At 36.6% G+C, this 24,045-nt stretch overlaps 1 protein-coding gene across 5 annotated transcripts in view; it reads left to right on the top strand.

The window, feature by feature from the left end:
• Tinag (tubulointerstitial nephritis antigen) overlaps positions 1-24,045 on the top strand; it is a 96,600-nt gene that overhangs the window by 40,496 nt on the left and 32,059 nt on the right. For 4 of the 5 annotated variants that reach the window (XM_010628940.3, XM_010628942.2, XM_010628939.2 and 1 more), the window contains exons 7-9: positions 1,206-1,383; positions 2,783-2,828; positions 5,992-6,115. In XM_010628940.3, coding sequence (XP_010627242.1) covers positions 1,206-1,383; positions 2,783-2,828; positions 5,992-6,115 — 348 coding nt within the window. Of the gene's footprint in view, positions 1-1,205; positions 1,384-2,782; positions 2,829-5,991; positions 6,116-20,534; positions 22,619-24,045 lie in introns of those variants that run through there. The other variant, XM_010628943.2, reaches the window with a different exon arrangement.

Raw genomic sequence — 24,045 nt, 5'->3', positions numbered from 1 at the left:
GTGCTGTGTACATTTCTCTCCTTGCAGTGCACTCACCCCAGCCATAAGACCCCAGTTGCAGGGTCTCATTTAAACTTAATCATCTCCCAGAGGCTTAAGTCCAGATATCATCCCGCAGGCATCAGGGCTCCAATGTATGAATTCCACATTAACACTCTGAAGTCCATAGACCCTGTGTTTAAAGCAATGCAGTACATTCAATAAAGATTTTAAAAGCGTTGGGTCTTTTAAATAACTGTTTTTATCATGCTCCAGCTAAAACTCTTTATTCCATTGGATGCTATTACAACTTTAGTGAACACTTTCATGGGCATTTCAGCATCGAATAGTTGATGATCTAATTCCATGATTTTACTTCTCTTACTACTTCTAGATTTAATAGGATTGTGTTAGGTTTGTAACTAAATATTTTATACTTTGCTATGTCTGGTTTCAAAGTCAGAAATCAAAATAATTTTTATTGCTTCTTGGCCTTTTGGCTTTGATCAAGTGTAGAAATAAAAATATTTTTTTATATTTTGAACGATGTAGATAGTTGATAACTCACTAACTTTTTAAGTTACGCATGATATAAGTAATTTACTATTTCCCCCAAAGTATCATGAACTACAGACATATCCACAAAACAAGCTGCTACCTAAGCAACTACTCACGGCCACTTACATGGTTTAATCGAGGAGAGCTCTTTCCTGGGCATTGACTCCTCCGCTGCAGCACAGGCCCTGTGAAAATAAAATCTCACTTTGTTGTTTAAAAATTCAATATAGCAACAACTAACCTTAATGCTAAAAATTGTATGATTTGTCAGAATATCCTACCTGTGAATAATCAAATCAGTTGCCTTCTCATTTTAATTTGCCTCTTCTACATTATTATTATTATTATATATGTACAGTTTGAAGGAGTCCTTCCCCTACTAATAAATATGAACTTAGACTTTATTTCTGGCCACTTTTCATCTTTGGGAAATGATACTCAGCAGATAGAATTATGTATCAAAATAAAATCTATAATGCAGAAAGAAAGGGGCAAGGAGGAGCGTAATGTCATTGAGCTGCTGTGTTGGAGTTGGCATTTTCAAAGCTATGCCATGTGTAGGTAATCAGCATGCTATATGAAAGTTCAATTTAGTAAGGCTGATTATAGATAAGTTATTATAGCACTTTACTAAATAATATCTTCATTTGTTTTCTTATTTCACATAGACTGGTATCTCATGCATGCTATCCACTTTTCAAAGATCAAAACTCTACCAATGGATGTGCTGTGGCCAGTAGGCCTGATGGACGGGGGAAACGGCATGCCACAACACCATGCCCCAACAACATAGAGAAATCTAACAGGATCTACCAATGTTCTCCTCCATACAGAGTCTCTTCCAATGTAAGTCTAAATGTCAGGAACTATGGTTGGTAAACATCCTCAGACATATAGAGCTTTGCTATTATCAATACTAATTAAAAATGATTTTGAAACCCAAAGGAGCTTTGGCAAATTTTAACTTTGGAATTTGCCAGTATGACCTAAATTAAATGTCATGTTGTCATATATAGCTTTTGATGTCTTAAAATGTGCATTGAAGACTTTCAGTTTTGGTAAGGTCTGTAATGTTCATATTATTAGCAATGTCAAAGATTGGCTTAAATTCAAAGAACACCCAAGGAAATAGATTTTTAATTATGCTTTACAATGAATATGTGTATATGTGCAGTAACTGGAAAATTAAAAGCCACATCAAACTCTTTTCAGTGACTTTTTGTGGCATTCATTACTTTTCATTGAATTTTTGTTTTACTCCACAGAGTAAATGAAGCCATAATGTACAAAAGACTTTTATTCGCATTTGTCATGTTAAATAAAGCCTATGCTAACCATCTCACTCTTTTCTGGCCTGCTCATTTTCAAACTATCTGAAGTTTCAGCAATAGCAAGTCATCTCCAGAGTATGATCCAGTATTTTTATGATGTCTCCTAGGCCTTTCACCAGTTGGTTTTGTTCTTCTTCTTCTTCTTCACAATTCATGCCTTGCCAGCATTTATCCTCTCTCTACCTCTTCATAATGCTCCTGACAAATGAGTCTTGTTTCTGTTCTCCAGATACAATGTGCCTTTTCATACTTCTCTGCTAAGCTATGTGCTAATTCCCATAACTGACCCCAACGGCTGTCCAACCATTCCAGATGGTGAAATGCCACAGGAGTGTCAAGGCCAGGGCAGAACTTCATCTCTGTTAAATTTTCCTTGACTCCTAGGTGGGATTAATTTCTCTTTTATTTGCATCTATGGGAATTTATGTCTGTCTCTGTAACAAAATATATTATACACTAACGGAGCTAATTGTGTTATCATCTGCCTATACCACCAAAATCTAAAGACCCTGAGGCTAGGTACAGGGTCTATATATGTTTCTGTAGTAGTTTCTAGTCCACAATCTTTGTTCAGTGTGCAAAGACAGTGAATGATTGGAATCTACTGGATGCCTCTCTACTGGAAAACATTGGGTAGCAACACAGAAATATTTATAGAGAAGTTACCAAGGGAACTCATAAAACTCACTTTGGATATTTCTTGTGATCAAAAGATTGGAGGTTTTAGCTCCTTCACTAATGTGATATTTCACCCTTGAATATATCAAAGCATCACTAAGAGTAGAATGCAAGTGGTCAAGTCACTGTAAGTTTATAGCACCTACACTGATTGTATACCTGCTGATATTGTAAACCAAACAGCAATTTGCTATGTCTCGTAACAATGAGGCACTCACTGTTGCTTTTTCACCCAGGAAACACAGATAATGAAAGAAATAATGCAAAATGGACCAGTTCAAGGTAAGCTTGGATGAAATATGGCTCTGTCTTACTCATTTCTTTAATAAACAACATTATTGTGAGCTCATGTTAGAGGACTTTAACAAAAGACCAGAACTTTTAGTTAGTAGTCCTCTTAAGAGTTCAACAGTACTAAAGTCAGTGTAGTTATGGGAGTTTTACTCATCTCATTATATCATTAGCTGACATTTTATTTTAAGAAGATAGACTCATTTATGAATTGGACTGTTAAATATTAATGACACATGGATTAAAAGATGCTAAGTCTCTTCAAAGTGACCATGCACCAAAGAACAGTCAAACTTGAAATACCAAGAGATTAATTTGCAATGAAGCTCACTTTACTCATTTGATCATATGTGAGAATGGACCGGAATGGCAGATATTTAATTATCTTTTGTTTAAATGGATTAAGTAAGAAATTGAAAGACTTTGGGAATAATAGTGGAAACAAAGTACATACATTCCTTTTTCAATTAGCTTAAGAGAAATCAAGCCAGACATGGTGGCACGCGCCTGTAATTCCAGCACTTGGTATGCTGAGGCAGGAGGAACATTGTGAGTTGGAGGCCAGCCTGGGCTACATAATGAGTTCAAGGCTAGCCTGGACTACATAGTGATGGGGAGGGGGATAGATCAAATCAAGTAAGACAGTGTGACTTTTCTTTTTTGCAAAGGGATTTTTGAATTTAGCCAAATTTGTAAATGTGTTATTAGGAGTAAAAGAACTAAAACTAATAAAGTTACACAGTGAATTGCTATGCGATGAAGTTATGTTTAAGATATCATATCCTCTAATAGTTCCTTTCATTTAGTACAGAATTTTGTCTTGTACAAGCAACATGGGTAAGGATAAATTCACAGAATGTATTGCCTATATGAACCCTGCCTGAAAGGACAAACCCATTGAGGTATAAAATGGGAATTCAGATTGTGAACTTGGAGGGGCTCTCAAATATTATCCATTCGTAGAGTAAAAAATTAACCCAAATTAACCTGAAACATTTGATATATAGTTAGAAAAACAACTGCCCAGTTTTTCTTTCTTTCTGAAGGCTAATATAATTAATATTCACTCCATAGCAGGAACTTTGGAGTTTATAGTAATTGTATTGAGATAAATCACTTACTTCCTTCAAAGCCAAAGTTTACACTAAACATGTCTTGAATTTAAGTTTTAAAATCCTGGATCCTTATACAAAATCTGAAATAAGTGAGAAGCTTTCATTCTCCATACATCTGTACAATTCATTGACTGTTGTGTGTGAGGAATTCATGTCTACTTCCATTAAGCACGACAGATATGATGAATCTGAAGGCATAGGGACATCTGAACTCAGGCCTAAACGCAAAGTTCTGGCTTTGGCATTTGTTACTTCAATGAATTTGGAGCTTCACTCAACTCTTCTGAAACTTTAAATCACTGTACTACTGTTTCTGTTTTTTCCCCCTCCATCTTTTTAGCCAGTCAACAAAAACTTAAATCATGACAATTTAAAGTTGGGAATACCTTAGGCATACTTTATGGCTACACACATAGATATTCACAATATTTCACACAATTAAAAAAGGAACAGAAAAAATTTCAAATCAATAAAAGAAAGGATGCAGATTATTCAACACCCATTCAGCAAAGCTTTGTCTTCCTGGCAGCCTGATCCAGGGCCAGGATAGAGCCACAGGGAAGGCTGCTGCCTGCTGTCTGCATGCAAATTCCAATTCTGCACGATGGGTGACTGCAACCTCCCAAGACTGAAGTTGCCCTGCAGTGGCTTAGATGGTTATATGCTTGTTATTATATATATGTTCGACAATCTAGTGTGGTGTCAGAAGCTGAAGCAGGTCATCTTCTGACCCGCTAGTTGGCAGTGTTTTCGGCAGTGAAGAATGTATTTTATTCATGGTGTTAGAATAGAGCTGAATCAGACAAGTTTAAAGATTCAGTGGTTCTAAAGAAAAAAAAAAATCTCTAGTCATATTGGGATATTTTCATGAATGGATAGAATGCTGTTTACTTTTTTTCTGTAAATGCAGCATGATGGCTGGTGTTTTGTTGACTGCCTAAAATATGGCATGTCTCTTGTCTCAGTACAAAAGGTGTCAAAGGAATAGAACACTGAATGAATAACACTGCACACTCATCTAAAATCAGTGGGATTAAAAATAAGCATAGGTAATGGAAAGAGAATAAAAGCAGAGATCTGCAGAGAGTGTAGTTGTATAAATTCTTAAAAATCCTTTGGGAGGATGTTTTAGTAGATAAAGACTTCACCTCTTTTAAGATTATTTGAACAGCAGTGGAAAAGACACGGAACATTAAAAATGAAATAAATGGAATATTAAAAAGTTATAGTTGACTTTCAACTTTTTTATTTTAGAATCTACGGAATGCTAGTGACCTTAGTTCCTGTTTCATTTCAAATGCAGGTTGAATTAAGATAAACAAACATTGCTCATAGTTATCAAGATTCCCAAATGCAAAGTCTCAGTTCATGCCTTCCAGAAGAGCAGTTTAAAGTCTTTACCCTGAATTTCCCATGCAGTTCCACAAGCAACACATAACACAGAAAAGAAGTTATCTGGTTGAGGAACAAAAAAAGAGCTTTATAGAGTACAAACTCAACTTTTCAAAGAACACAACACTGGATTTGCTCCTCAGGTGGGAGATGAAGTCTCCAGCACCATATATTTTTTTTTGCCAAGGATTGGTTTTTTATTCAAACTCAGGAAAGGTTTGCATCTCCTTATAAGGATTAAGAGCAATTCCTGGTATCCTTTGTGGCAGGGACACCTTCCTCTGCTGGTTTACTTGAGGTTGTAAAAGGCTTGTGGTAAAGCACAGGTAAGGGATGAATGTCCATCACTCACCAACCACAGCTGGCCTTCGCTGCCAGGGCCAACGTGATGAAGACGACTGGTGCATTTTAAAGGTTCAATGTGCACTCATGTAGTGGTCCAAGCAGCTAAAGCTCTTTGTGTAAAACAATAAAATAGTCTGTAACTAACTAAATTAAGTAAGAAAACAAACTAGGCCGAAGTGCAGGATCCAATCTTAGATTCAATTCCTTGCCATTTCCCTGTCAGTTGTTCTGCAAGGTTTCGGGAGGCTTTCAAAGATGATTTTTTAAAACTGTACTATTTGTCCTGTGGGGTTTTATTTTAGCCATAATGCAAGTCCATGAAGATTTCTTCTATTACAAGACAGGGATATATAGACATGTTACCAGCACAATTGAAGATTCAGACAAATATCAAAAGCTTCGGACCCATGCAGTCAAACTCACTGGGTAAGGCAGTTTCTTAAACTTCATTATTTGAAAGATTTGCTTTGTGTTTGGAAAATGAAACTGAAAATAAGACTACATAGTGCATTTAAATACAAGAATTCCCCTCTGTCTGAGAGATTCTGATACAAATTACAAATTATTTAAATCTTACCACTATTTTGTTGTTATTTTAGAGCCCAGTGAAGGCTCACTCAATATTCTAGCAAAGATGATCATTTCTTGCTTCTCCCTTACTTGTGAAGCAAGGAGCTTCATTCCTGTTGAACATGCTTAACCTTATTATGGAGCTGACATCATAATCATCACCTTCTCCTCACTCATCTGAAAACCTCAGCAAGTCAATTCTGAGGTGTCAGACAACTATTTTATGAGATATTTTTCTAATAAGCATCTCTCCTTTATTTTAAATAACCTAACATTAGAATTTCAAAATCATCACATCTTTGAATCTAAGGTACTGCTGATTCTAAAAGTCATCTTGATTTAGGGGATCAGGAATTCAAAAACATGGCACACCATGTAAATGTCCGAAAGGAAAAAATGACTGGAAAATGAAAAAAAAAAAACCCACATAATTTCACCATCCAGAGATAACCTCTGCTGAAATTTTGGAATACTTTATATATCTCTTAGATATATAGCAATAAAAAAGAAGAAAAGGATTCTATAGGAAAATAATATGCTGTAGTACTGGAAATTTTATGACAAGGGAACTTTGCTGATAGAAATATATAAATATGCCAGTCTATCAACATTATTTCAAACACTAAATGTTTTTCTTTTTAATTTTAGTTCTTTGTCTTTCATAGTTTTGCTTACTTAGCATCTCTATATTTTAGAGACCTAAGATAGCTTCCTATTGCTGTTCTTTTTTAAGTTATTTGGGACAATATGCTTGTCTTAAAATAGATATGTGCTTATCACTAAAAAAAAAAAAAAAGAAAAAGAAAAAAGACAGTTAAAAAAAAATCATCCCAAATCCTACACTTAAAAAAATAATTGTTATCATAACAGTTGGTAAAAACATGTCAAATTAGTTCTCTCTTACTTTGTATTGATAAAAAGTTAGAGAGAGAACAAAATAGAAAATATAGGCTATGACATTTAAAAATACTACTGTTCAGGTAAACTTTACTTGAATAAAATGATCTATAATAAAATGTTACAGAGATTGATTAATGTTGATTCTTCATTATGTTATTTCTTAAAAGGATACTTTTCACACATATGTTAAAAGAACTGGAGGCTGGCGTAATAATCTATTTTAAGTATGTATTTTAAAATCTATTGATTTGTTGTCAGCAGATAATTTACCACTATTCTTCTTCTAACCCTTCCTTTCATAAAACATCTAACATTTGTTAGTTATATTATACTATCATTTCTACATATCAAGGTATTTTTAAAAATCTTCATTCTATTCTGAAACCATAATTCAGCAGCCATATGTATTTTCTTGTATATTTTTATAGACTTTGATGATGAGTATCTTTTGATGATAGCTCTCCTATCTTTTAATTTAATTTATAGCAATTATTTGATCAGATGAGCTTTATTTTCCAACAATACTTTTAAATCAAAAAACACTCATAAGAATTGAACTACTTAGGTTCTTGTACATTTGCAAAAGAGATTCTTGTTTTTATATTGAGGAATAATCTAGTTGGTATGAAATTCTGGGATTGTAGAACCATTGGAACTTTGAAGATTTTGTTTCAGGTTTCCAGTATTAAATCTTCCTGAAGAAAATTCTCCAGACAACCTGATGTTTTGTTGCTTTCCAGTGACATGACCTTTTTCTACTTGAATACTTATACTTTAAAAAAAAAAAATCCATAAATTAACATATTCACTTTTTAAAAGTATATATGCTAGGTTTTTTCTAGTTTATATTCTAGGTTTTCTCTCTTTTCCATACTCTCTTATAATTGTGTTTATATTATAATTCTCAGCATACTTGTGTATATAATTTCTCTACTTTGATCCCCCTAGTCCCAGACTTTTATTGTATTTGGCATTCATTCTGCAAATGGCTGTATCTCTGAAATGTTTTTAAAATCTTTCTCATCGTTTGCATTTGGTTGTCTTCTAAAATCTTTCTTCAGTTATATTTAGGTAATTCATGCTTATAATTTCAGTCTATAGCTGAATTGCCCAGATTGCTTGAATAATTCAATTTGAGCTGTATATTCTTCCATTTGACTCTCTTGCATTCTTTTGAGAAATTTAATCGCAAATCTGCATTTCAACTATCTAACTAGCTCTTCTAATTTTCCAGTTCAAAGCCTCTGCTACTCTGAGCCCAGAAGTTCTTGCTATGAGTTCTTCCATTCAACCAGACCACTATTTAACGATGCCTCTTGTTTTGTTTTGCATCTACGCTTCTGTAGGTAAAATATCATGGCACATCTTTATAATCACTCAGTCACATATGCCCTGGACTTGTTTGTTCCTTGCTCGATATCAAATTAGCTTGGCAAAACTTCAATTTCAGTTCAATTCAAATCATTCTGTTTTGTATCTGCAAATCTGCATCTGAACAAAATTGGAACTTTTCTGTTCTCACTTTGCAATGACAAATTTCAAGTTGATGTCTAATATGACAAGGTAATCATGTCCTGAGTTCTTGACCTGTTTTTTTCTCTCGCTTTTTAATTGATTATTTCAAAACCTGTCCCCTTTTCTCAGTATTTCCCTCCTCTTGCTCTTAGAACCCTGTGTTCCACTTCACTGATAAGACTAAAGGAATCAGAAAATTCTTCCTGCAATCACAGTGCCTCCTATGAGCATACACTTCCTTATAATCTTTCTTTGAGCTCTTACTAAAGTGAATCATCCACATCCTGTCTAAATTTGTCTCTTATGTTGTTCACCCAGTCCCTCTCAACCATTCGGAAATGCACAGAAACAATTTTCCCCTTTTCCTTCTTTGTAATCTAAAATTTTCTTTTATTAATGTAGTTATGTCTCACTTCGAAACAAAAGTAAAAACAAAGGAGAGTGAGAAAGAAAGCAAGACAAGGACAAAAGAATTATTTTCTCTTGATTCCTTTTAATACCTCATCAGCTTCTCTTCTTTCAGTAAGCTATTTGCAAGGTTTTCCTTTATGCTCTCAACTGCTTCAGTTTTTTTTTTTAAATCACAACAATCCCTTTGCCATTAGTGCCTTGCTCTTATACATATTTATTTCAGGATTGTTAGTAGCCTTCCCCTTGTTAAAACTCTGGTCAGATTCCAGACCCTCCCATCCCCTGTAGCTGGTTTTCCCTTAATGGCTGTAGCTTTGCAGCGTCCTTTGCCAATTTGCTTGTTTACTGCATTCCTAGTTTGCACCTAGGGCTTCATGCACACTGAGCACATACTGTGCTCTACCACTGAGCTGCATCCTTGGTCAGTGTCCCGATCTGACCTCTAACTCCTGATCCTCCTTCTTCAGCTTCCTCTGCCTCCCACAATGCTGCCATCTCAGAGCGTGCTCTATGCCAGGAACTGTTTGTTTTTTCCCTACTACTGCTCCTGTACTACTACATTTCTCAGCACTGAAACCCTCTGTCTCAAGTCTTGGTCCTCTCCCTTCTGTTATCACTCGTTTTCTGATAAGCTCAATTGTCTCTGAACTCATCTTGGTTTAAACACTGTATAAAAGCTGGCAACAATTGGATCATATTCCTAGAAGACTTTTCTCCTGATCTCCAGATTCATGTATTCTGAGAGCTACTTAACATTTCCACTCAGCTACTCCTTACTAGGAAAGTAGATGCTTCAAACACAAGGCTTCCAAAACTGAACTCCAGATCTTCTCCTTTATCCTTGTGCACTGCACCATTATTTCCCATCTCAGCTGATAATCACCCCATCCTTCCACATGCTCTTCCTGAAAAGGTTAGAATTATCCTTTGTCTCTCTCCTTGCAACTCGGTTTTGATACACCACAAACTCTGTGGGCTCTCTCCACTCACGCCCTTGAAGACAACGCTTTTCACTGAACCACCACTGCCCTTCCCCATTATCTCATACCCAGATGACTGAAGTTGTTCCTCATAGGTCTTCCTGCATTCACCTATGTCTCTGCAAGTCGATTTTTAGCCTAGCAACTGAGGTTGTCATTTTAGGTCATGAGTCAGATCCTGTTACTCCTTTACTTAGACTCCTGTAATAATTTCCATGCCCATTAGAGTGGCAGTTAGGGTTCTTGCCATGACCTGCATGATCTGAGGACTCTGCTTGCTACTCCTCCTCCATTAACTTTATGATCTCAACTGTGCTTCTCCACACCTCATTTTCCCTCTTCCTTGGTGAATCACTGTGTCAGCTATACATACCTGGGGGCTGTCTCTTCAGCCTAAAATGCTTTTGGATGAGATTCCTGTTCCTCAGTTTCTGTGCCTCTGTCTTGTCTCTGCTCAGACCTGGCATTCTTACTATGGCTTCTGTGAGTAGGGCTCTCTTTAATCTGCCACTTGCTCTCTTCACCAGCAATCTTGATTTCATCCTTACCCACTCTACTTTCCTGATTTTTCATATAATTTTTACTTTATAACATACCGTATAATTTAATTATGTTTTCTTGTTGATCATGTATTATTTATCTCGAGTTCAAGAATGAAACTCCCCCCACCAAAGGAAAAGAATGAAGCTTCCTCCATCAGAGCAGGGTCTTTGCACTCTGGATTGATTTTGCCGATCCACCTAATACAGTGCTAATCCAAGACACACTTAATGCCTCTTCTGTTCAATTCATGAACTATTTTCAGCTCATATTCTATGCTAATTCTTCTCTGTTATTGCTCATCTTTGAATATTTGTTAGAAAATAGAGTAGGGGTTGTAGCCATCGGGAAGGCTGAGCAAGGAGACTGAGCCTCACCAACTTAGCAAGATAATAAAATGTAAAAATAAAAAATAAAATTGCACCAAGGATGTAGCTTAGGGTGAGGGTACTGGTTCAATTCCCAGTAGCGCACACATATGCAATGTGGAAAAGAGATAGGCGGGGAGAGATTGAAGAGAGAAGTTGAACTAGACAGTTGGACTACTCCTGAGCTTTGATTCAAGTTTGTAAATGTTGGACTTAGTCTTGGTGGATCTCCCTTCTTTTTGCCCTGGAAGACTACCTGACCAACTAGCTCGGAAAGCTTGTGGGGACTTACAATATCTCTTGCAGATATCTGCTGCTGTGTACTATTCTTTGCTTTCTTTTTTTTTGGTCTTTATCCTTCGTGCTGCTTTCTCTTTCTGCCACTACATACGGAGGACTGGCCCAGCTGGCTTCAGAGTGGTTGTCAGCTCACCTCCCATGGGAAACATGGGAGGGACAGGGCATCTGGTCACCAGTCTGCAGGTGGCCCTCACGATGAAGCTCCTGAGAGGTGCTTCTGGAGTGTCTTGCACATGACTGAGTGCAAGTTGTTCCAGTCAGGCCTGAGGTGGAGGTGGAGGGGAGGGCTGTGGTGCATGCTTTCCCTCAGCAGCCACTCCTGCACCCTACAGCATGCATACCTATTATTCCCCAAAGTTGTGTTTTGCTGTTACCTGCTTGATCCACTAAAGATACTTCTGAGGCCTGTGAATTTCTTTCACTTTTCTGTTCGCATTTAGTGATTTTTCTGGAAGGTAAATGAAACAAAACTGCCTCCACACTGTGTCACTGTAACTGGGAATTCTTTTATTTCCTATGAATTCTGACGTTTCATTCTTCCAAGTTTCTGCCTCGGTTTCATCATTAGTGTTTTTCTGCAGAGGCATCCTCAAACTAGGGAAATTTCCCCAGTGAACATGAATTGATGGACATAATTTTTCTGATCATTCTGAGAACTCGGAAAATGCTGATGTTGACCTGGCACTTCCCTTGATTGGTTGGGGCCAATCCTTTGTCACCTCTACGCACACGTCAGCCATTCTGGCCACGTTGCCCTTACCCTGCTCCTGCACTCATCCGTGCTGCAGTGGGGAGAGATGGACGGGTGTTTGCATTTATCACTCTGCCACTGTTTGTGCAACTCATTCTCAGTGTGGGCCTTGCAGTAGTGCACCCACTGTTATAAACTCCTGGGCAGTTGGGGACTTTATAAATTTACCTCAGAGCTATGACAGTTAGTGAAGCTAATTTTGTGGCTAAGCAAATTTCCCTAGGAGGATCTATTTTTTTTTTTTCCTAAATATTTTAGTCACCTGGGCATTGTTAAGTGCTTTGGAGCAGTAGATTTTAATTCTTTTCTACATTTTTAATTCCTTATTTGCTAGTTGCTACATTCAGGAAATTAATGCATGATGTGCGTTAGCAGTCAAATAACTTAAGAAAGTTAATGTCCCTCATCAAAGAACTTAATATACTTCTGTGAAATACCTAACAAATTTATCTCAACAAATTGTTAGCTGCCCTTTCTGAAGGAGACGAAGCTATTCGATTTAACGTACTTGAGCAAATGGATTTGAGTTTCTATTAAGTACCTGACACAGGAACACGAGGAGGATGAATACATCGTCCCACTCTTAGTGATTCAGGGAATGAGGCAGACAGGTCGCCGATTGCTTCTAGCATGAGGGAATGCAGGCCGCACATTCTAACACTTACAAAGGACAGGAGAGTGGCGGGTGAATATTAACTTACAGAGCATTTATTCCTGATTGTCTTATTTCACTCCTGCCTCTTCTTTTCCCAAAACCTTGGTCTATGCTGATTATGGGTACTATAGGGATGAACACATGGGTTAAATAAAAACTATCATATGTTGAAACATGACATTATTTTATAATAATTAGAAAAAAATATAAAATTAAGAGGCTTCTTTGATTGTAAGATGGATTCCATGCTATAGATGTTGAAATATGGAAACAAGTGTCTTAACAAGCAGCAAGGTGTGGTTTTGAGATTTTCACCTGGTTTTGCACTTAGTGCTGTGTCCTATTCCACGATCTCATGACCATCACAGTGTGTCCTGTGTCCCTGCCCCTCAAGTCTACAAGCTTCTTCAACACCTGGGTCTGAAGTTGCTAATGCATTGCATGAATACCTTGTATTTTGAATATAATTCTCAAGAGTCACTGTTAGCATTCAAATGAGTAAATTCAATGGTCAGAATTTTAGGAAACCATGGAAATTTGGGGAGAAACATTGGCTTCTCTTAACTTTATCATTCCTAATCATAGAGCAGAATTGTATTGACAATATAGTCTACATGTTTCCAAAAGAGAATAATACAATAATTTTAAGACATATTCTTGCCACTTTAAATAATTTTGGTATTCCATTCATTCATTGAACAATTTATTCACTACTTATTAAGTACCCATATATGTCAGGTGTTGTTTTAGGTGTTGTGGATATAGCTATGAGTAAAACAGACAAAGATCCTTGATTTCTTAAAACCGATATTCTACTAATTGATGTATAACTGTTAGAAAAATAAAATTATATTTTATCTTATAAGCGACATAGCCTTGAAACTGAACTTTGTGTGTTTTGGGGAAAAGTATCAAGGATTTTTTTTTGTCATTTGTTCATAAATATTGTGTTGTTACTCAGAGAAAGAAAGACTGTTAGGTGAAGGCTGGAAGGAAAATAAACATTAAGACTAGCCAAAGAAGTACAGATTAAAGGATAACAAAACAATTTTTCTAGAGGATTATAAATAGTAGTTCAACAACTTTTGTTTTTTAAATGAATTGAACAAACCAAACAGAAAAAAATACTACTTCAAAATGATAGAAATTGAGCATGTTTGCTCAAAACGATGGAAACTGAGCATATTTCCAATAATTATTTTGAAAAGATCTAGTCTGATAGTTTGAGTAAACTTAGGTGCATTGTGTGACTTAAAATTGGGCATAAATAGAATGATTTTTTTTTTTTTTGGTACCGGAGATTGAACTGGGGTCCTTGGGCTTAGCAAGGCAGGCCACCGAACCGCTGCGCTAAATCCCCAGCCCAATAGAATGATTTTAAAATCTCTGCTTTCTACATATTCAAAACAATTAAAAAATAATTCTTGGTGTTCTTGGTGCTATGCTTAGAACTAGGTATGATGATCAAAATCTAAAACAGCCCTTGCTGTCAAAGTTGTACACCAAAAGACATAAAAATATGAAACTCTGGGAAATGCCACAAAGGTCAGTTAGAAAGTGCTAAGAGGGCACATGACAAACTCGATCTAGAATTCAGGCTCTGAGAAATGCTCCTGTGGAAATAAAGTATAAGCTGAGATTGATGCAGTGTATAGGCAGCAGATTATGCAAATTCTCTAAGGCTGGAAGAATGCGGAAGACTTCATGAACATGCAGATTGTGTTTGCTGAATTGCACAAGGCAAGGACTTGTGGGCCATTCTACAAATTTTAGCCAAGGATGTTAAGTATTTGGTTAAGGATCTAATAAGCAAAAGGGCGACGTTAAAGTTTTCTACTTAGTAAGGTGGGAAGATTTCGTTTTTGTATTTTTAAAAGATTGCTCTGACTATAAGAACTGTGAAATAAAGCAAAATTTGCACTCGAAATAAAATATAATAGTCGAGACTTGGTAAGATGGCGGAAGAGTTGGGAAGACACAAGTACATCAACACATATGAAGAAGAAAAGCTAGCAGACATGTTGTGGAGATGTGATGGAGTCTGAGGAATGAATCAAGTATGGCTCCTAAGGGGATTTATGAGTTCTTCCATTGCATGGGGAGTGGTGATATACAGTAAGATAGGAATGGAACTCACTGGTGGCTCCATGATTTGGGAATATCTTTGAGACATAAAAATACAAATGAGTGCCTCAGAGGTAGTTCAGCGGGAGAATGCTTTCCCGTGTGCTTGTGGCCCTGGATTCACTCACCAGCACCCTCCACAGAACACAGCTGAAGGTCAGGGCAGGTGGGTAGACGTCAGAGGAGAGATAGAGGCTGAAGAAGGATGGAACTGAACAGAATAAAAAGAAAAGAAAAACTGATATTGTCATAGAAAATACTACAATTAGGAATGAGGTACAAAAGAATGAGTACAGAGAAATAGGGTGAGAGTGGGCAGCAAAGTTAAAAAAAAAAGCCTCGCTAGTGTTAAGATTCTTAGATATCTGGAAAACTGAGAGTATGTGAGGGTTGGTGTTATGCGGCTACATGAAACAATTCTGCCACATCCAGACATAAGATGAGCTAGATGAAAATGTACTTCCGGTAGTGATATGTTGAGGAAAATTCCTAGCAGATGGCCTCCTTTATCCCTAGGAAGTAAAAGGTTAGGTTTTCTGTAGAAGGAAGAGGGTGTAGGGCCGGGGATTTGGCTCAGTGGTTCCTCTGCCTGCCTCACAAGCACAAGGGCCCAAATTCCATGACCAGTACCCGCCAAAAATAGAGATGGTTTACGGTGGTCATCTAGACGTTTAGGAAAAGGAGGAGCCCAGAGGAACCCAAAGAGATTACCATGCAATGGTAATGGTGCACTTCTATCCTTTTACGTGTGCCTTCTGCAGCTGTGCAAATAGAAAGAGGATAGGTTATTCCTGTGTTACTACAATGACAAAAAGTTGAAGATACCGAGAGAGAACGTAGAGAAATTAGCATAACCTGTGGGCTACAGTCTGATAATTCTAGTCTCAGGGATTTTATGAATCTCTAATTTCTTTTTACTATTTGTTTATTTTCAAAATTTTGATAAAAGTTTTATAATAAGGAAGTAATATTTTACAGGTGAAGAATGAAGTCTGAGTGACCAGTAGCCATGATTTTCTATATTAGTAGCCTACGTACGTTGTCATACTGATTGTACTTTGTAGTAGTAAACTTATGTCTCTATTTAAATATCTATCCATCTATCATTACCCATGTACCTATCTAGAAAAGAATTTGCTCCCTAATATAGATAAAAATAGTGCTTCAGAGTTGAGTTCCTAATATATTTTCAGTACCTATACATTTTAATGACTCTGGAAACATTCATTATTATTTGAGGGAATTACAAAGTTATTTGGTATAGTTTTATTGGGACCACCACATGCTTTTCCACAGTCATTTTTTTCTCCCTCTGTTTTTTGAATAACAACTGAATGCTAGGCTGGAATTTTCATGCGATATTACATTTAACCCCTGGCAAATTTATGAATTTTGAGCAGATGTTTTAATTAGATGTTTTAATGCATGAGGAAGTCTAAGACAGTCCAGTGAACATTTCTACTGCGCTTATTTAGCAAATGCAAGTAGATTTGTGGTAATTAGTAAATACAATGCAAAACATTTAATTTGAACATTAGGGTGGTTTTCAACTGCAAACTACTCAATTCCTTCTTGCATTTTTCCTTTTAATAGGGGAGTACATATCAAATTAAACACAATTCTTTAATTTTTTGGAGGTGGGGACACCTGGTTAGAGTGAGAAAGTTTTAATACTTTTGAAGTTTTGTATAATTTTTTACACCTTTTAAAACTACATGTGAATCATATAGTACATTATATAACATAGAAACTATATTCAGACATATAATTAAAATAATGTTTATTATTTTCTGATCACAAAAGTGGTGAAGCAGATATTTGACTTTCTTGAATTTAACATTCTTTGATTTTTTTTTTTTTTCCTGGTACCAGGGATCAAACTCAGGACCTTGCTCTTTCTAGGCAGCTGAGGCACCACTGAGCTAAATCCCCAGCAAACATTCTTTAATTTTTATAAATTGCATGCTCTTCAAAAATTTTGTGACCTGTGGCAACATAACATATTTTTGAGACTCAAGTTTGAATCATGAGTTGTAAGGTAGGCATGAGTGTAAACCAGATCATTTAATATAGTTCCTCCTCGTGAATTTAGTTATATTCTCCTATGCAGTAATTTATAGAAGAAAATGTTTAAATCTTTAATTTTTGTTTATAATAAGATAATATTAAGTGATAAGTGAGATTTAAAAAGGGAAAGAATTTGTGTATTGATAGGTATAGAAACATGCTATTGCTCACACTAAAACAATTCAAATGACAGTCAAAAGTTTGTTTTATCCTTACTGACTGTCTGCAACTTCTAGAACTCACTAACCTGAAGAGTCTTTATTCTTTTCTTCTTATAAGTTTAATGTCTTTAAGGTTTAATCTTTTATAGTATTTCTTTTTTGGATTTTGTTAATATTTTCATGAAATAAATTAATAATTTTCATTAATTTTCAAATTTATGGAGTTTTATAAGATATGCTTTCATTAATAAAAAGCTTACAGAAAGCTATCTGACTTTAAATCTATTCATACTAGTAGTATTTTACTTTCTCATTAGTTTACTCCATACCCATTTACTTCATCTTATTTTTAGGTCTAAATTTATATTTTTTCATAAAAATGGTCTATCAATGTTTGTAAGTTGGTTGTAATAAAAATGTGATGATGATGATGATGATGATTTTATCCTATTGAAATAATATTAGTTATTCTAAATGTTCTGTGTAGTACTTAAATTATTTAACATTGGGTTGGGGATTTAGCTCAGTGGTTCTGCTACCTGCCTTGCAAGCTCAAGGACCCCAAGTTCATCCCTGGTACCAAAAAAAGAAAAAAATTTAACATTGTTCCAAGTGTCTTCTATGCCTGAAATCAACACCATACTCTCAGTCCTAAAACAGTGAAAATTATTCTTACAGAAAAAATGCCTAAATAAAAGAGCATTTTAGTGACAATATTCTGACATTTTTGCTTATAAGCCCTGATTATATTTCTGTTCACACTTATTTTAGCATACATATATGCATGTCATATGTGTCATAACATATGTACACATATGCATATATTCATTCACATAGAGACTACACGTGTTTTTGGTATTTTTTAAAACAAAAGTTGTTATTTGGGATTGCAGATAACAAATCAAATTATTTTGGAAGTTATTAATAGTTTCTACTACTTTTTTGTCTTTGATTAAATTAAGATATTTGGAGTATTTGTTATTGCAACAGATGCATTGCTTTTTTGTTGCCTAAAACTTTCTTATTTTTCAAAAGACCTTTAAAAGTGATTAGAGAGTTTCAGATTACATAAAGAAAAGAAAATCAAGTAACCCTCTTAGTAGAGAAAGCAAGAAGAAAATTACGAAGAAATGTTTAAATGAGATTATACACAAAGTTGAATCACCCGAGTGTGCAGAAATAAAGTAGAAGTTACAATACTATTTCAGAGAGCATTAAATCAAAACCAGTAAAATTAAAAAGAAAATGAACAGAACAAAATGTTCATCTTATAAAAATCCAGTCTCTAACCATCAAATATTTACATGAAGTAAAAATACAATGAATATCATGAAAGTTGTCATCAATAATTTATCAAGCAAAATTGCATAATCCTTAACCCTCCTCTACTTCCAAATGCCATGTGATGCTGAGCATTATCAAATGAGCCCTTTCCATCTTTGTTAGTTTTCCAAAAGATGTATTCTGATTCACAATAACCTCAAACTCAGACCCATCATATTTATTGAAATCTCAGCTTCATTACACTACATGTTTATAATTCTTACCTTTTATTTGCTGCCCATTTATTTCAACCTGTTGCTTCTCATTTCTTTTCATAAGACCAGGCCTTCTGTCAAATTTACCAGGGACAGAATTTCATACTCAGAGAGAGCTCTCTTAGTTACTGGGATACATATCTTCTAGGTGTTAAGGTTATTCAAATGCACTGGATAATGTTTCAAATGCACCCTTTATGACCAAGGAGAATCTATCCAGACTCTCATTGCAAACAGACTGGTTTGTAAACTGGTCTTAGCCTCATTCACCATTTTTTCAGTCTCTGGTATGGCCCCCATCAAGTATTTTGAAGGTTGATGGGCAAAACTCTTAGTCTCAGCCTCTCCACTGATACTTCTACTCAAGCTGTGTCAAACAGACACAGAAATGACACTCAAAATTGATTGTCATTTGTCACCATGAAAGCTCTTCCCGTTCACCACTAATCCTTATGTTTTCCCCATGGAGAGGTTTAAAGGTCACCTCAGATGTGATGCTTTGCTGGCCGTATCTTTTTGCTACTGTCCTGATGAGGTATAAGAGCACTAGAGGGGAATTAGCAGAGAAGTTTTGTTGAGTGACAAAAATGATGTAGACGTAGAGTCCGTTTGTAGGGTCTTTGTTAGATACAGTTAGATTTCTGAACTTCATCCAGAGCCAAAGGTGAGTTATTTTCATAGGATTTCAACATGAACTCATGTGATTTGCATTTTTATAGAAAGTCATGATGTGATGCTTAGGGAATGGAACTGTGAGGTTGAAGACAAAACAGAAAGAACAATTAGGAAGCTAAAGTCAGAAGTCCTGATCAAGAAATGCTAATAGATTGGACTAGGCTGATAATTGTGCACATGAATAGACGGAAATGGGGAGTACGTTTGACAGCACTGACAGGAGATAGCAATGCTGTGGATGGTTTAGTGATTGGAGAGAAAGGGGTCAAGGCTGTCTCCCGGGTTTCTCATACACAACAGGCTACGCAGAGGTGACATTTATTCATTTGGAGAACAATGGCAGGGGAATGAAGAGTAAAGGAGGAGAGCTCAGTGTTCAGTTTAGATGCATCGAGTTTGGGATTTCTGAAGACATCCACATGAGTACATTAAGTACTTGTATCTAATTCTGGAGTAAAGAAAAAATGCGCCAAAGTGAAATAATAGCAAGTAACTGGGAGATACCCTGGGTCACAGAGGTGGTTGATACTCATTAGAAGAGAATGTGGAAATTTGAAAGGAGAGGACAGTATCCAAGCCTGAAGGAATCCACTGTGTAAAATTCAAGGAGAGGGGAAGCTAGTAAAGCACACTGAGGAGAAACGGCCAAACAGGCAGAGAGAAACCTGGGGAATTCATGCCACACAGACCTGGGAGACAGTGTTCTAATAAAGCAGGACTGGTTACTCGCATGAAGTCTCACCAAGCTGGCAAATAAGGCAGAAAACTCCTTTGGGCTTGGTCATAGAAAAGTCTGTAGTAAAGGAAAGCAAACTGTGAGAGTTGGTTCTTCTCTCTGAATCTTTATATCAGTTGTTACAACCATAGGTGCAAATTATTTTATCTCCATTGTAAGTCCTGCCAAATTTAATTTCAGTAAGTTTTCTTGGCGTTCATATTCTGTACTGTGTATTGAACTGGATGAAAAGGGAAAGTGAAAAAAATTCAATCATCTAGTTCAGTTATAGTCTTCAAATTAATTCTCAACTCAGACTTGAAATAAATTTTATTGAACAATGACTGTGTGCCAAGAGCCCTGTTAGGTGCATGAGACAGAGACAAATAACTCGCAGAGCCTTGATAAATAAAATAAACCACTGCTCCCTGCTTTGATGCATCTATCAGTCACTTGGAGAAGCCACTGAGCAGCCCCGAGGGGCGCTGGGCCCTTGGAGATGACCTCACTGATGGCCGAAAGGCCCTAGGGAATGGAAACTGTGGAATGTTTTCATTTTCTTTTCCCATTTTCAGCCCTGATTGAATTCTACTGTCGCGCCTGTCAGAATGGAATCAAGTTGATGAGACAGTTTGTGCTCTACTTGTTTTCCCTTGTTTGACACCAGCTTTCAAAGACTCTTCATCCCCAGCACTGTCCAGATCTGTTCCCCTCTGTAGTTGGTAATGCTATGAGGTGCCTTTACTAAAACACAACACAACACAACCAAAAAGCAACAATAGCGGAAACAAAAGCTGTCTTTTTATTTGGGTTAAGAGGGTTGTAAAGGACCATTCGCAGATTGTCTTGACATTTCTGGCTTACAAAACATATGTGTGTGCCTGTGCTTGTGTATGTTTGCAGGTGTGAGTTTGTGTGTGTGTGCGTGTGTTTCTGGTTCCTTTCAAGTACAGGACTAATCAGACTCTGGAGGGACGCTGCATGGCCGTAACTGTGAGGACATCATCAAGGCCAAGCTTGGTTTCAAATGCAACTTCTGTCCCTAGTTCCATGGTAAGGGCCACCATCGAAATGTACACAGGAGGCGAGAACATGGAAGAAGTAAGGTGGCCTCTGACTTCTCTGCCAGTGATGTTCATGCTGGTAGAGAGGAGGAGCCCCTCCAGGCCATCACGACACATCTGTGAATGCAGGCAGATCCAATGTTGTGGGTGGCCCTGGACAGGTAGTAATGCTGCTCCGTAAGATCACGAATGTGCAACAGTATTATACTATTTTGCATGACTCAGTTGCACAGTACACATGTGCGGACTCTACAGGGGACGCAGGAGCACTGTGTTGAGGGGGGCACATCACAGTCCAGCATCCATCTCCCACCACACCCAGAAAGTCAGCGGAAACCTGAGCAATTTCAGAGCCCACACATGCTTGTGTACTTGGGCAACTAACATGCAACAATTAACAATAGGAGTATTTAACCTACCTACATGTGTACCTGCCCATGATGATAAACATGTTTTGTTATTAAGCAGACATGCCAGTTGTCTTAATTAAATTACATGTGGCCCAATAAAATCCCTATTCACTCACTGGGGCCCAGGCAAGCCAAAAGGTTGGATGGCCATAGTATGTTGTATGTAGTATAAGGTTATCAGGATTTTATTCTGTGCTGGGGAGGGAAGGGGAGAATATATATACACATATATAACAATTCTGATGAGTGAATGAATGTTACTATGGCAATTTGCAGTGTCTTCTCTGTACAGAAACATCCAGGATATTACTACTCCAGTAAGATCAAAGAGAATGTCAGCTCAAGTGTATGCTGCAGCAAAAGGAAAGAGTTGCATATAAAAAAAAAATGCCAAATTTTCAAATGATGACTATTACTTGTGTTAAATGACAACTTTAATGAACTTTGATCCTCAGAATAAATGCATTATCTGTTATTCTTTTCTAGCCCCACAATTGGAATAATTATATTCATTATATTCCAGGATACAATGAGACCATCGGATGTGATGAATCCGATCCTGGTTAGAATATTCCTGTAATGACCTAACTGTTCTCCCTTCCTCCAACCCCACCCATATCCCTTTATTAGTCTACCCACTTACTGTCACCAGTTTTAACTTCCTGTGGTCATCTGAAATCCTCTTCTTTCCAAAACTTTCATTATTTCTTCATAAATGTGGGCAGGCCAGGTTTTCATATTATTATATGCTCCTCTCTCTCAGTTGCCCTCATTTCTCCTTAGCATCTTTGGCAAATTATCCAAAACCCATCATGTTTTCCCTCCTTATCATAACCAGAAAGGGTTCCACCCTTTCCTGCTGTCTTCAGTTCCCAGTTTTTGTTACTTACATTATTAATTGATTCTAAACTGTGACACTAGTGACAGTTTAGCCACTAAACCATATAATCTTGAAGTGTTGCTTAATTTCTTTGGGTTTCATATCTATAAAATAAAGAAATTAGATTAGAGTCAAATTAATTTTGTGGGCCATATGGTCTTGAGTATTCAGTGCTGCTATTAGCAGATGTAGACAATACTTTTATGAATCCAAATGGATGTTCCATAAAATTTTATTTAGAAAAATAGGCATCAAGCCAGATTTATTTTATGAGCCAGTTAGCCAACCCTTAGAGAGTACTATAATCTGAGTTTCTTTCTAGTGCTGTGAGTTTATGAGAAATTTAAAAAGCCATTTCTATTCCCTAGCATCTATGAGCTAAATTTTCACTTAACATATCTCTTCAAAAGTTATTATCCTAGCTAATTGTCATTAGGAGTGATTTATCCTGAGAGACATATTTAGCCAAAGGGTAGAGTATACTGTATTCTTGAGGTGGCTACCATTGCTACAATTTTATAAAAGGAATGTAAAAATTAATATCTTTCTAGCATTAAAGAGTTGAAATTTTCTTTGAAACTTTCATAACATATCACCTTAGTTAACTGTTATCAGCAGTGATGGGTGGATTTGGTCTTTGCTTCTTTTCGAAATACATGTCATATGATTGTACACATTTTAACACACGTTCCATCAAAATGTAAAATGCCAAGGAATGGTTCTTTCAGTTATACAGCAGGTCATTCTGGCCAGATCATAAAATGGGTATAGCCTTTCATCAATTATCTCCATATTTCTTTTTATATGCCAAATTACGGACAATATTATCTGTGCTAGCTTTGTGCTTCTGGATATATTAGGGTATGGCAGGATATGGAATATTGTAGGAACTCTAGAGTGTTGGTTGGATGATAAACTAATATTTAGATGTTACATATTCATTTATTATATATTCATGCAAAAATTATGTTTCAGAAATCTCCATGTACTTCCTAAGCCTATGATGAAACTTGTAACTTCTTGGAAAAACATAACAATAAAAGTGCTTGATTTTAATGAACCCAGGCTTGATTTATATATTGCTTAAGTGCGAAATGAAGCAGGAGGAGGGCAGGAAATGTTCACATTTCATTTTCTTTGCCACGATGTCTATTTTTATTCATCTTAAGTCTCAGATTACTTAGTGCTTTCTGATAGCTCCTTATTGTATTCAGCATTTCCACACTAGGTTCTTAAGCATCTCTGGCAGAATATGCAGAAAGAAATAAGAGCAGATATATCTTTGCCTCATTTTTACTGTAGTTATTTGTCAAGTCCTTATGTGAAGGGGCCGGAGACTATCTGCAGTCTTACCTCCAAAAGCAAAATCTTATATCTTGCATGCTTATGCTTATGACAGAGTCTCTTTTGTTAACTCTCCTTGGTCCTTAGGTGTCCTACCCTCCAGTAGTCCTGAGATATCATGTAAGGTAAGGTTCACGTGCAGTACCACTGTCAGTAGAAGGAACCCAAGACAAAGCAGTTCTGTGGTTGCTGTCTCAGGCAATGGTAAAGCAACCCTATCATCAGGAGCAGGTTTCTTTGTAATAGAAAGTGCCTGTCAAGTAATGCATGTGTGATGGGCCTCTGCATGCAACCTTGAAGTCCTGGAGTAGACTTTGACTCTCCCCTTTCTGTCTTCCTACACTGTCCAACAAATCCCACCACTTCTTACCTCCAGTAGCTCTCAAAT

This window comes from Fukomys damarensis, unplaced genomic scaffold (assembly GCF_012274545.1).
Source record: "Fukomys damarensis isolate Sample0158 unplaced genomic scaffold, DMR_v1.0_HiC HiC_scaffold_14, whole genome shotgun sequence".
NCBI classification, from domain to species: domain Eukaryota; kingdom Metazoa; phylum Chordata; class Mammalia; order Rodentia; family Bathyergidae; genus Fukomys; species Fukomys damarensis.
Note: the sequence above shows the minus strand (reverse complement) of the source record. Positions and strands in the feature narration are given on the sequence as shown.